The 14157-nt window shown below is 59.5% G+C and overlaps 1 protein-coding gene across 1 annotated transcript; it reads right to left on the bottom strand.

The window, feature by feature from the left end:
* Position 1: 1 nt before the first annotated feature.
* Positions 2 to 14107, bottom strand: NAALADL1 (N-acetylated alpha-linked acidic dipeptidase like 1). The gene is made up of 19 exons (XM_019497548.2): positions 9567 to 14107; positions 9138 to 9310; positions 8809 to 8927; positions 8117 to 8239; positions 7742 to 7931; positions 7159 to 7252; positions 6574 to 6678; positions 6344 to 6429; positions 5800 to 5919; positions 5471 to 5556; positions 5224 to 5287; positions 4478 to 4545; positions 4301 to 4392; positions 3954 to 4044; positions 3687 to 3768; positions 3435 to 3611; positions 3174 to 3264; positions 2603 to 2695; positions 2 to 1730 (listed from the first exon to the last, which is right to left on the bottom strand). Exons 1-19 carry the CDS (start codon positions 9776 to 9778, stop codon positions 1574 to 1576), a joined length of 2223 nt encoding a protein of 740 aa, XP_019353093.2. The 5' UTR covers positions 9779 to 14107; the 3' UTR covers positions 2 to 1573.
* Positions 14108 to 14157: the final 50 nt, after the last annotated feature.

Genomic DNA, 14157 nt, shown 5'->3' with positions numbered 1-14157 from the left:
TTTGAAAAAATAGCCTCATAAACAACATTATTTATTTTACCACAAAATAACCCCCTTCTCTGTGATCCCTTCAACCCCAAACTCCCCCATTGCGCCTTGACCACAGGGCCCAGCTGGACCACTGCAGGTCAGTTCGGACATGCCAAGGCAGAGTCTGTCCCCTGGCCTTTTGTGCCAGCACCGATCCTGGGGACATCATGTGCATGAGGGCCTTTGGATTTTTAAAAGCCTTCCCCTGATGCCCTGGGACACACTGTCCTGCTGTTTCCCTTTGGGAAGGCTGACAGGGGCAGCCGCATGGGTGGGAACAGGCGTTGGTCCCCAGGTGAGCACTCATGGCCCCACGTAGCAAGAGGTGGTGTCCAGAAGGTCACAGAGATGCTGTCTGTGGCTGCTGCAGGAGACAACGGCCTCTGTGCTGAGCTATCCTGGGCCAAAGACAGCCCTATCTGATGATGACCAGGGACAGAGCCATGCCTCCAACTCCCTCTGCGAGGGCTGCGGGTTGGTAGGCAATCTGGAGCACACGGACAGGGCAGGAGCTGGGGGGAAGTGGTCTGTGGCTATCCCCAGCTGGGGTTGAAGGGACATGGGAGAAGAGCCCTGAGATCTGCCTGGCCACACCTGGCCAAGTCCCCACTTGCCACAGCACAGCTGGCTCATGGAGGGGTCTGCACTGCTGTTGACCCTGCGCCACCACCCCACACGCCTGGGATAGTCCCTTGGGATGGGTGGTGTTTCTTACCCCTCTCCACAAAACCTATGCAAGAATGTGCTACCCCGGTTGTCTTCCCCTGGGGATCTGTGCCCATCAGTGCATGGGGACCAGACCACCTTCTTTAAGCACGGCAATGATTATTGTCATGGTGGAAACAATGCAGAGCCCTGCAGCCAGCAGAGCTTGGGCCTGATCCTTTCAGCTCCCTGCTGCAGTTTTGGTGCCTGGAGTTTCTGGGTCTTTCTGGACCCCGACTCTGTCTCTTAACAACCTCCATGTATTTGAGGAGAAGGGGCTTCCCTTGAGCCCTTCCTCCCTTTCCTGCTGGGTTTCCTTGACAGGTCTCTCCCAGTCCGATCCAAGAGATGCATCCACACCAAGCTCTCACACACAGCTAAGGGGATAAGGCTATGCGTACTATACAATACTGATGCCTAACCACTCCGGGTTCATTTCACATAGGGGAAGCAATAGGGTGGGGAAAGGGGGCTGCTGGATGAAGGAGAACAGGCATGCAGGGGTGGAGGGGCATGGCGGGGGAATGGGGTGGATGGGGGTCTTTAACTCTAACCCCTCCTCCCAGGTCTCAGACCCAAGGGGAGGACCCAGGTGTCTGGGCTGTGGCTCTGGGGCCCTGCACCATGGTAGAGGCTTCAAGGTGGCGACCTCTCCCCTTAGCCGGGCTGCAGGAACAAACAGAGGCAGTGGCTGCTCTTTACCAGTGCTTTACTACCAGGGGAGAAAGCTAGGGGCTTTAACTGGGGGGGTTATTGCCCTTTTTGTGGGGTTGGTGGGCAGGATCGTTATCTGTGGGGGTTAATTGCCCCTGGGTGGGGAGGAAGAGGGTGCTGGGGCTTAGGCCGGGGGCTCCAGGGTGGAGGCCGCACTCTCCACGGCCTGTGTGGCGATGCTCAGGTGCTTGCGGACGGCATCCCAGTCCCTTGCCGCATGGGCCTCAGCTAGGCCTGGGAAGGTGGGGACACCTGCGGCCCGTGGTGTCCACAGCACGTGGCTGAGATGGAAAGCAGAGGTCACTGTTGTTGTAGGGAGGGAGCACAGCTTAACAAGGGGTGCTATGGGGGGGGAGAGAGGTGGCAGAGCCAGGGATGCAACCCAGGAGTCTGGGCATCCCGTCCTCACTGCTCTCACTCACCAGACCCCATCGCCCATCCCGAGTGGGGAGAGAACCAGGCGTCCTGGCTCCCAGCCCCTCCTGCTCTTACTCACCAGCCTACACTCCCCTCCCGGAGCTGGGACAGAGCCCAGGAGTCCAAGCTCCCAGCTCCAATCCCCTAAAAACCATAGCCTTCCCAGGGCAGGGGGTGCAAGCCCAGTGCCCACACTCCCTGATCTAACCCTCCAGCCCCCATTCCCTTTCTAAGCTGGATGGGATCTAGGGGCATTTATACACATACTCATGAGGGGGTGCTTTAATTAGAGTGGCTCCAAGAGCCGCTCTAATTAAAGCAAGCGCTTGCAGCATCATGTGTATTAGTGACCCCGCACTGAAAAACGGCGGCAGGGGTGCTTTAGTTAAAGCACCCCCACTGCCATTTTTCAGCATGGGGACGCTGATGCGTGTGATGCTGGAGTCTGCTGGAGGGTGGGAATTCCCACCCTCCAGCGGTCTCAGTTAATCCAGTCTGCTCCGATCCACTGTAATTACAGCACATCAAACCAGCCTCAATGCATGTGTATAGGCACCCTAGGTATCCTGGCTCCCAGCCTTCCCTTACTAGACTTCACTCTCCTCCAACAGCTCATGACAGAGCCCAGGCATCCTGGCTCCCAGGACCCTTCTCTAATCCTTCAGCTCCACCCCGCTCACAGATCTTGGGGCAGACCCAGGCATCTGGGCTAGTGTCCTTCCCCCCAGTGAGTTACCTGTAGTAGTACTTGCTGGGGAAAGCCCGGGGATCCAGGAAGGCCCTTTCCAGTAGCATGATCTGGTCATTCACCATCCGGACCTCCAGGGGACTGGAGAGGTGAGAGAGCGGTGGGTGGTATGTGAGACGTGCATTCACAAGTGCGTGCAAGCCCCTGCATGGGTCACAGATGCAACTTGTCCTCTGCCCCTGCCATACCTCATGCTAACACCAGTGGACTTCACCTGTGCAAATGCCCCACAGGGTTTGAGCGTACACATGTGCAGAGCTGCATGCACATGTGGGTGCATCATATGAGGGAACCCAAGCAGGAGTGGCCCCTGCCTACAGATAGGCCTAAGTAGGAGCAGGCAACACACGTGTGTGATGAGTGTGTGTATGTATGTGTGTATGTAAAGCATGCCCACGGCAACGGGTTACACATGTGCATGTGCACTTGTGTTGCATGTATGATGCATGAGCCAATGGGCACCTACAGGGGCAACAAGGACTTGCTTCCATGCTGCCATGGGCACACACGTGTATGCACATGTGTGTCACAGGGCTGCTGCATAGGTAGCTGGACTTACTTAGGAGACGACTCTTCCTTGAGCTTCATTACCCGCTGGTTGAAGTCAGAGGCGATGGCCTTGAACTGATCGATAGCGGCTTTCAGCGGGGCTGTAAGGGGACAAGATGAAGGGTTGGAGAGCGGGGTGCCCCTAGTACTGGGGCAGCGGGGCCGGCCCTGCCTGCCCAGGCAGGGTGCCCCTATGGGCCCCCCTTTGTGCCAGGGCCTTGCAATCAGCTCTGCCTGCCTGGGCACCCCTGCTGGCTGCCCCCTGCCTCACCAAGGGAGATGTTGTGGGCTGCGAGGTCAGCTTGCACCTGCCCCTCGGCAGCCACACTGTACAGCCCCTCCAGAGCCTCCCCGTAGTCGCTGACATTGAGAGGCAGGACCAGGCTGTCGGCCAGACGCAGCAGCACGTTCCCAGCTGTCCGTGCCACGGCCTGGTGGCTGGTGAACCCTGTAGGGAAGGCAACTCAGGAATCTGGCCCCTCTGCTAGGGGTGGTGGGAGAAGGGTCCGAGCCCCTCCATTACCTGGGTCAATGAACCTGTCGGTATAGTCGAAGGTATCGAAGGCCGTGTGGTAGGCAGGGTAGATCCGGGCTGAGGTCTGGCTCTGGGGTAGAAAGGAGGGTACACACAAATCAGCTGGGAGTGGCAGGGGCATCTGGACAGAGCATCTCTTGCTGGCTGCCCTTGCAGCATGGTGCCGGGGGAGCAGGATCAGCCCTGCCTGCCCAGGTGGAGCACCTCCTGCTGGACCCTGTAATTGCCCCCGGGGGGAGCACTGAGGCTTGTTACCCGGTCATAGGTGTAGGCGAGGTCCATGGAAGTGATGCCCAGGTAGTGGATGAAGGAGGCATAGTCACTGCCGGCACCCAGCGACCCCAGGCTGAGGACGGTAGAGAAGTGAGGCATCACTGAAGCTAGCAGGGACACCCCTAGCCAATCCAGTGCCCCCTGGATCACCCTTCCCAGGCCCAGTCAGCCCCATATTCCCCCTCCTCCCCACGAATCAGCTTCCAGGGTCAGCCAGCTCCACAGCCTCCCCCCCCTTCCCCCTGGATTGACTCCCCAGGCCCAACTATCCCCATGTACCACCTCTCCACTCCCCAGGTTGGCCCTCTTTGGTGCCCTCCAAATCCCACCTGGGGACGACCCCATAGGCGGGGCTGCTTCGGTTGGTATGATGCCTCCAGTTATCATAGACTGACCCAGTGCCGCTGCCCGGGGCTGGAACCTGCGGGGGGTGAAGGGGAGATGCATGAAGGGGAGTTGGGGCAGGGAAGGAAGGGAATGGGTGGAAAGACCCCATTGCCCCACACCTGCTTGGCAGCTGTGAAGATGACGCTCTGGGCAGGAGGGGTCCCCTGGCCTCGGAGGGTGGCATTAGCTGTGGAGATATGGAGGGACATAGGGTCAGAGGACATAGGGTCATGTGTTTGGGCATATGTGGTCTCTCTTGTGCATTTTTATTACGTGAATGTTCTCCGGTGTATTCACATTTGCAGGCTTTTGCATGCATGCTTGATATGTATGCCTTTGCACACCCTTGCACACCCTCGCCTGCAGGGCCACTTGCACCTTCTCACACATGCTGTGCTGCATGCATGATCTCTTGCAGGCAGATTCTGCTTCATGTGCACTCACTTCTGCACACATGCCCTCTGCCCTGTAGAGGCTGCATATTCACTGCTTGCCCTGTGCTCTGACTGCTCATGCTGGCACACCTGCCTACCTCAGACAGCCCTTGCACACTCTTACATATGTGCATTTGTTTGCACTATATTTTGCATCCAGTGGACTTGAATCACTAGAGCAAGGTACAGACATTCAAAAAGCTTGAGGCAGAAGCGATCTAAGTTACATGGTTTTCTGTAAGCGGCATAGTTTATATCATTAGCAAGAAGATCAATAGCACACGTGCGTGTGCGTGTGTGTCTGTGCTCTCCTCCCTGCAGGGAGATCTCAGCAGATCCCAGAGCCAGGCCTCAGCTTAGAGAGGCTGCAAAGGGCACAGCGTGCTGAGGGCAGGGGTTGGATGGATAAAGGGATGTATAGAAAGACGCACCAAAGACGGAGATGTCCACATTGATGTAGGCCACGCTTCGTGCCTGCAGCTTGCTGGAGAACTCCTGGGGGAGAGATGGGGGTTAATACGGTGGGGGCTGGGGGAGGCAGGAGGGGATACAGGGCTGGCTGGGCCCAGGGAGAAATGGGGAGATGGGGGCCGATCCAGGAAGCGGGAGGGGACACCAGGCTGGCTGGTGAGCCAGAGCATGTTCAGTGCAGCCCTACACCCATGCACACACGCGTACCTCTGTGTACTCAGTTGAGCCAATCAGACCAAACTCCTCTGCCCCCCAGCTGCCAAAAATGATGGATCTTCTTGGGCGCCATGTCCCTAAGGGGAGAGAAACCCCAGGGGTTAGGGCCTGGGGCCGGATAGCCTGGCCCCTGGGTCCGGTGCTGCTCTGGGAAGGGAGTGAGGCCCAGTAGGTTACAATGGTGGGGGCTAGGATCCTGGATACCTAGGGTCTCTCCTGCTGCGGGAGACGAGTGTGGGCTGGGGGGTCAGAACGGAGGAAGCTGGGAGCTTGGATACGTGGGTCCTCTCCCTGCTCTGCTCTCCCCTCCTGCCACTCACCTTCCTTGAGCATCTTGCCCAGCACACGTGTGATCTCCAGCATGACAGCCGTCCCGCTCCCAGGGTCCACGGCCCCATGCACCCAGCTGTCCCGGTGGTTCCCATAGAGCACATACCTGTCTGGGAAGGCAGGGTTGGGGGGGACGCAGATAATGGGGCTAGGCTGGGCAGTGCAGGCAGGAATCTGGGGGGCTGGCTGGGTGTGAGAGGGGTACTAGAGGTTGTGTGGGGAGTGGAGATTGGTTTGTTGGGTGGGGGCTGCAGGGTGTGGGGGTTGGCTGGGTATTGAGAGCATGGGGGGCTGGCTGGGTGTGGGGGTCAGCAGGAGGCTATGGGACCCCGGGATTGCTCCCTCCCTGGGGGAGGGGACCAGCCTGGGAGTGGGGGGGCAGCCCTAGGGGCCAGATGCGAGGGGTCCAGTGGGGGCAGCTGGAATGGGTGGGGATCTGGGAGTGGGCACAGGAACAGGAACTGGGGTGGGGGAGTCTGTGTGGGTTGGAGGGTCTCAGGGGCATGGTGGAGGGGAAGCCAAGGGGGCACTCACCGGGCTCCTGGCTGCCTCGGATAAAACCCATCACATTGGCCGACTTCTCGATGACCCGCTGGTTGTAGACACTGACCTGGACCTCACTGGGGAAGGGGTGTGGGGGGTCAGAGCAGGGAGGTCAGCGCAGGGGGCAGAGGTTGGGGAGCGAGGGCAGGCCTTGGGGTTTGGTGACTCAGTGGTGGGGGAACCAGGGCCAAAACCTGCTGCATCCCTCCATCCTTCCATACCTGGAGCTGGGGAACTGCCCGTCCATCCGGAAGCCCGGGCCAATGCAGTAGGTGCAGCCCAGGGCACCCTGCCAGGCTGCGGGGGCCTCTGGACCAGCCAGGGAGCTGCAGCGCACAGAGATGGGGCAGTTAGATCCTCAGGCCCCCCTCAAAGCCACTGATATTGGGGAAACCCCCAGCTCCCCAGTGGGTATCCTGGTACCATGAGTGGGGAAACTGAGGCACAACAAGTTGAGGCAACATGATTGTATAGGGACACCTGGCAAATACAATATAACCCAGGCATCCTGGTCTTCCCCATCTCCCTTGGGGAGAACCCTCCCCTCCCCTCCCCTGCCAGAAACAGGAATGGATCCCAGGGAGCCCGGATGCCTGGGCTCCACTTCTGTTTCAGGGGCCAGGAATAGCACCCAGGCCAAAATGCTGAGTAGGTTGGAGTATGGGAGCCAGGCACCTGGGTTCTCCTTTCACTTCGGGAGGGGAACGGGGGCTGGTGCGGACTAGAGCAGGTGGGGTTGGGAGCCCAGACACTTGGGTACTCTCCCTGCTCTGGGGTTCGGGGCCCCACCGTGCCCTGTCACCCACCAGATGAGGGTGCGGGCATCCTCAAAGCCAATGGGCTGGGTGGGGATTGGGGGAATCCCCTGAATCTCTGACTCGTTGATCCGGTAGGTGAATTCTGGAATGGGGGGAAGAGAGAGGCAGTCAGAACATGGGTCACTTGGGGCAGGTGGGGACCCCACACACTTGGGCTCTTTCCCACCGCCAGGAGGGGAGTGGGGTGAAGGGTCACAGCAGGGGGCACTGGGATCCTGCACAGGGGGGGTGGGCTCTGACACTGAGATGTGGCTGCCGCTGCAATGGGGCATTGGCCCCCCTTGCCCAGCGCTGAGATGCAGCAGCCTCTGCAGTGGGATGCGATATTGCCAATCTGCAGCCCACAGCCGGCCCCTCCTGCTCTCTCTCCAGGCAGAGATCATGCCTGTCCCAAAAGCGCCAGAGGAGAAAGGGCAGACTAGGGCTCCCTCCCCAGCTCCGGGCAGTGGGGCCTGGTGGATCAAAGCAGGGAGGCCTAGGAGTCTACTGGGTGCCTGGGGCTCTCCCAGTTCTCGGGGGAGGGGAGTGAGGTCTGGGAGCCGGGTGCCCCACTGCATCATAAGCCACGTACCTTTAGCAGGGTAGTAGGGCGTCAGCAGGTCCCCAAAGCTCTCGGTGTAGGACCCGCGCTCAACACCCGAGGGGGGCAGATGCCAGGAGTTGGGGTAGGTGTCATTCTCGCCTGCCCGCCCATCATTGATGTCCTTGGGGTCCGTGTACACGATCAGGCCAGCCACGCCGAACTCAGCCCCCACCACTGCCTGCAGGGGGTTGGGGGCTCTGATGTCTGCCTCAGTTTCCCCTCCTCTAGTTAGACACTTCTGCTGTACCCTTCCACCCCCTCCCCTCCCAGAGCAGAGGAGTGTGGTCTGGGGAGTTAGGGCAAGTGGGGCACTGGAAGCCCAGATGCTGGGTGGGGGGCCGTGGGGACAGGGTCCTCTCTCACCTTGGTGGCCCGCCCAGCACCCCCATAGCGAACGATAGCGATGGTGCCGTTGAGGTCCAGGCCGAGTCCCACCAGGGTCTCATAGTCGCTGCGGGTGCCCTGGTGGGCAAAGACCAGCCGGCCCTGGGGAGGGAGAAGCGGGGTCAGGTCCACAGCGATGTCACCGTGGTAATGGGATGTCCCCAGGCAGGGGTCTGCTGGCGTGGCAATGCGGAGGGGCAGCCCTTCGCCTCTGAAGGTATGTGGCCATCAGCATGGCGATGCTGGGGGGTATGTGGCCGTGGGCATGGTGACACATGGATGCATGCTTTGTTGCCATGGCATAACTTTCTGAGGATACAGGGCCATCGTCATGGCAACGTGTGCCTGCGGATCTCTGGGGACATGTGGCTGTTGTCACGATGACACGTGGAGCAGCCCACTGTTTCTGGGGATACGTGGCCATCCCTGTACCAACCAGCAGGGGCCATGATCCTAGTCACAGCACCATGGGTACAATGGTCCATAGTCACAGTGAAAGTCAGGAGTGGTTGCCATGGTCCCCGCATGGCCTTGGGGTGGCCATAAAAGTAGGGCGGTCCTGATGATCAGATAACAGGGCTATTAACCCCCCAGGGGAGGGGACGATGCCCCAGAGGGCTGTTAACCTCATGGGGAAGACTGTTAACTCTGAAGGGGGGGGTCTCCCATACCTGGGGGCTCCCCGATGGTGCATATGCAGCGTAGGGTGGGACCACGTCCTCCTGGGCCTGGTCCGGGGTCAGGACCTTCTCGCTACGCCGGGCCTCGAAGAGCCGGGACCCATTCAGCACTGGGGGACAGATACTCTCAGGGCAGGGGATGAGGGTCAGGCAGGGGTGTAACCCCCATTTGCCTCCACCCACCCCATCTGCCCCAGTCCCACCCTGGTGCTGCCCCACTCATTCCCCTCCAACCTGACCAGTGCAGGGAGAGAGCCCAGGAGTCCTGGCTCCTAGCTCCCCTGCTCTCGGCCATCAGAGTCTCTTTGGCTTACACATACCCACAGCCACACTGTTGGGATGCGTGGGGTCAGGGAAGGAAAGAAAGACATCGTAGGTGCCCTCAGCAACACCATCCAGCCCCGTCTGTGGGTCCTGCCAGCGCTGACGCAGCAGCTGCACCAGCGCCTTGTCCCCTGGGGTTGTTGCCAGGTGGGGCCTCGAAGCCAGGACCCTACAGAAGGAGAGGGGTAGCGATCAGGTCATGGCGGGGCTGGTGCCCCGGGTCCCAGTCCCTCCTGCTCGAACCCAGCAGCCGCCATCCCCTCCCAGAGTGGGGAGAGACCCCAGGCATCCCAGCCCTCAACCGCCCTGCTCCAACACAGCAGACCCAGATGAGAAGCCAGGTGTCCTGGCTCCCAGGCCCCCTGAGCTCAGCCCCCAGCCCCACTCCCCCTCCCAGAAAGCCCAGACCTCCCTGCTCTGCTCACCGCAGGTTCTCCCGGATCCGGGCGCTATCCACCTGCCCCATGAAGTCCTGTATCAGCTTCTCATCCAGGTCTCGGCTCGCATCCTGTAGCCAGTTCGGAGGGTCTCTCCCACCCCCCGCCTGGGGCACAGCAAAGTGCCCCAGCAGGATCCCAGCCCCCAGCAGCAAAGCTCCCCCACAGACTGCCCCCAGCACCTGCCACTGCCACTTCATTGCTGCCTGGGCTGTGCAGGGCTTGGTGGTTTTTATAACCCCCAGATCCTGCTCTGTGGGGGTTACTCATTAGCTCCTATCCCAGCCCTGTCTCCTTATCACCTCACCAGCTGGCACTGCAGCCTGGCACCTCACCCCTGCAGCCTGACACCCTTTGATCATAAGGAGGGTCCAGGGGGTGGGTGGGAGGAGGGCATCTGTGTGGGCACAGTGCCAGCTGGCTTAAGGAGAGCTCAGACACCTGGGTTCCTTCTCCTGCTGTGGGATGGAGGAGTATTGCTGGATTGAGCTGGGGTGGCATCCATCCAGGCATTTTGGTGCTCCCCACCTGCTCTGACACACTTGAGTCTATGCGGAGATGGAGCCCAGGCGTCCTGGCTCCCACTCCGGGCAGCATGATCTTTCTTGGTTTCTTTGGGACAGGCATGATCTCTCCGAGCTGGCTGTGGGGGGTAGGTTGGCGATACAGCACCCCACCCCACAAGCAGCCACATCTCAGTGCTGGGCAAGGGAGCTCTGTCTACCCAAACCTGCATGCCTCACGTCAGAGTCAGTCACACCTCAGTCCCAGAGCCCCCCCCCCGAAAGCAGGGAGAGAACCCGGGGGCTCAGGATCCCAGCTCCCCTGTTACATGCCCTGGCCCCCACACCACTCCCAGAGTGGAGAGCTCACTCAGGGTCCCCCATTCCAGCCCCCCTGCCCTTCCCTGGCACCCTTGGACTGTGAGTGGGGGTGGGGGGGTGCAGCTGAACAGGTACAGTGCCAGCTGGCTTAAGGAGCGCCCTGCCCCTGCTCTAACACGCCAGCCCCACTCCCCTGGCAAAGCTCGGCAAGAACACATGTGTTCGGGCTCCCAGCCATGTCCACCCCTCGCCCTGGACCAGGGCACAGAAGTCGAGTGGCACAGGCTGAACCAGTGCTTCACAGAGCTGCTGCAGGGGCTGTTTGGGGCCCAGCGCCCAACTGGGAAGGGAGAAAGGCAAGTAGGGAGGAGGAGAAGGAGGAGGAGGAGGAGGAAGGTCTTCAGGGGCTCGTATTGGGGTCCCATGGTGTGGGAGACAGGAGTCAGGGCAGGATGCTAGCACTGGGGGTATTGTGCCCACTGCCCTCAGCTCTCTGGTGCAGGGGGAAACTCATGACCTTGCCGTGAGCCATAGCACCAGGCATCCCCAGAAACCACCCTGGCCAAACCTCCCATTTGTACCAGAAGACATCAGAGACATCCCCCCTCCCCCCAGTGCAATTTGCAGGGGCCAGGAGAAACCCAGGCATTGGGCTGCCAGTCCCCCACGCTCTAACCCACCAGCCCCAATCCTTGCCTCCCACAGAACATGAGGCTGTACCGGACCATGCACTGTGACCCCCGGCAACTAGGCAGCCACGGATGGCTGTGGGTACACAGGGCTGAGGCATCCTGGAGGGGCTGCTGGGGAGCAGGTGGAGGAGGAGCGGGTGGGCAAAGCCATGGAGTCCACGCTCTAGTGACCCCCGCAGCCATCCCCCACCTGTACATTTGCTTCAGCCCCCCACACCTGCCTGGCTCAATGCCCCCCAGCCCCTTGCCCACATCTCTTGCCCCCTCAGACCTCAGGGGCTGGGTATAAAAGGCCCCCTCACCCAGCATTCAGATGTGGCTGGTGCTGGGGTGGTGTTTGCTACCCTGGTGCTAATGGAGGTGGGGTCTTGGGGAGTCTGGGTTTGGTGGGGGGAAAGAACTGAAAAGGCAGCTTTTCATAGATTCATAGATGTTAGGGTCGGAAGGGACCTCAATAGATCATCGAGTCCGACCCCCTGCATAGGCAGGAAAGAGTGCTGGGTCTAGATGACCCCAGCTAGATACTCATCTAACCTCCTCTTGAAGACCCCCAGGGTAGGGGAGAGCACCACCTCCCTTGGGAGCCCGTTCCAGACCTTGGCCACTCAAACTGTGAAGAAGTTCTTCCTAATGTCCAATCTAAATCTGTTCTCTGCTAGCTTGTGGCCATTGTTTCTTGTAACCCCCGGGGGTGCCTTGGTGAATAAAACCTCACCAATTCCCTTCTGTGCCCCCGTGATGAACTTATAGGCAGCCACAAGGTCGCCTCTCAACCTTCTCTTGCGGAGGCTGAAAAGGTCCAGGTTCTCTAGTCTCTCCTCGTAGGGCTTGGTCTGTAGGCCCTTAACCATACGAGTGGCCCTTCTCTGGACCCTCTCCAGGTTATCCGCATCCTTCTTGAAGTGTGGCGCCCAGAATTGCACACAGTACTCCAACTGCGGTCTGACCAGCGCCCGATAGAGGGGAAGTAAGCCTTAGGGTTGCAGGGCATGGGGAGCTGTACTCGGCGCTGAGGGCTGGGTGACAGGGACTCTGGAGGTCAGGGAGGTGTGTGGGGGGGGTCCATCTGTGCTCCATGACCCCTACCTTTCCCTGCTCCCCACCTCTCCGGCCTGCCCCAGCTGGCTGCTGGGGCTCTTGGGAGACCCCTGGCCTTGTGGGGGGGGGGGAGGCAGGGACCCCCCACTCTACTCCTGCCAGCCGCCCAGGGCTCTTAGTTTTTCCCAGAGACACTTTTGGAAAACCAGAAGAATTTTCCCTTCCAGTGTTTGTGTCACAGGCTTGTGGGCTTTCAGAAGAAAAATCCAACACCTTTGATCTCCTCTCCCCCGCAGTCTCAGGCAGACTGCTTCATTGACAACCCTCCCTGTGCCATTCCCTGTCCTGCGGTGTCCTGGCCGAGCTCTAGGGCTGAATCCTGCCTGGGGTCTCCACTTTCTGGAGACAAACTGGAGCTGATTGATTTGAATTCCTCACAACGAGACATGCCTGACATTCACCAAGGCAAAGAGCAAGGACGGGAAATGTTTCCCCATAGCTTGGTGGGGGAGGAGAGGTCGATGATGAAGAGTCCAGACCAGAAAAGCAGCAGGGAAACCACTGGCAGAGGAGCCAAAGTCCATACAGGTGAAAGAAGGGAAGGCCTAGCCTGCTCCTGCAGCCGTATGGCTGAGGGCAAGCAAAACCCAGGGCATCCGAACCCTGAGCCTCCAGGCTTGGGCCTGCACGTCGGATGTCCGTCAAAGGATTTGGAAACGTCTGAAGCCCCAGGTGGGGTGGAGGATGTTCGCCGGTTGTAAGGCCGCGTATGGTTCTGGACTGACTCATGGATTTGGACTTGATTTGACTTGGAAAACAAAAACAATTCGTAAAAAATGTGAAAGATGGGAAGACTTTCTCTCTCTTATGCCTGTATCCGTCCTGTCCGCACAAGTCTCTCTGACTTCTGCAGCTTCGCGCCAGGCTCCCTCCTTTTGTTTGCTCCAGAACAATTTCCATTAACCTCAGTACCTCAAATCTTTGAAAATCATACTGTGTCTCCTTGATAATGTACTGCTGCTCTCGAAGCGAGATGACGGGCTCAAAAGAAGAGCCCCATCTGTATTTTCTGCTCTGAGCTGAGTATGTGGCACCTTCCTTTTCCTTCCTGACCACTCTCCAAACCTGTGTACCATAACCTCCCAGGACAGGACCAGAAGTCTCTGCCGCCTGATTCAGAGTATGCTTTTTGTCTGTTTGTTTAATGCTGTAGTCATGCTATCGTTTCTCTGGGGGGGTTGTGCTGGGGAAGTGCGGGGAATGGCACGTTCTCTACCTGCGGGGCCTTGGCTCCCAGCTGCGGGAGGGAGCGCAGCACAGGCTTCCCTCGCGTGATGCCGGTTCTGTATGTGCCAATTCGCTCTTGCGCGATGACCCTTTTTATACCAAAGACTCGTTACACGCCAGGTCAATTCGCTCTCATGCCAGCGGCGTGGTGGAAGCCCGCAGCCAGCTGCTTTGCACGGCGCATTGCCACGCGCCAACATACAGTCTCCCGTGTGGATCCGCGCTCGTGGCCTGCGACGCGTGCTTCTGTAGCCGCGTCCCCGTTCTGGCTTCTCCGCTTGTCTCCCGCCCCGCTGCCCGGTCCACCCGTGATGCCTTCACCACCCTCTCTCCCCACCCGCAAGACAGGCAGCGCCCGGTGCCCTGTTGCTGATGCATTGCCCTTTCTCCCAGGGAAGAAAAGTTTCATTGTCAGCCAGCCTTCACTGAGAATAAACCCGTTTCTACTACTCCTCGGCCGGGAATTACACAACGTCTCTTACCATGGGCACACCGAAAACAGCCATAGCTTTATCCTTCTGCTCTCCGCCACACCCCAGGTCACCTCCTCTCCACCCGCGCTCCCGCTGACGGCTTGTCTCCTTAAAGACGGGAGAACCGGGCCCGCAAAGTGGCGATCTCGGGCTGTATCCCCGCTGGATACATTGTTACCCGCCGATGGCTGCCCCGGGAAACCTTGCACCTGCCTCCCGCAGCCTGCACCTGCCAGGCATCCCTCTGCTCAGCTTCCCTTTTTTT

The sequence above is a fragment of the Alligator mississippiensis genome, chromosome 15 (genome assembly GCF_030867095.1).
Source record: "Alligator mississippiensis isolate rAllMis1 chromosome 15, rAllMis1, whole genome shotgun sequence".
NCBI classification, from domain to species: domain Eukaryota; kingdom Metazoa; phylum Chordata; order Crocodylia; family Alligatoridae; genus Alligator; species Alligator mississippiensis.
The sequence above is the reverse complement of the archived record's forward strand: the minus strand, read 5'-3'. Positions and strand labels throughout refer to the sequence as shown.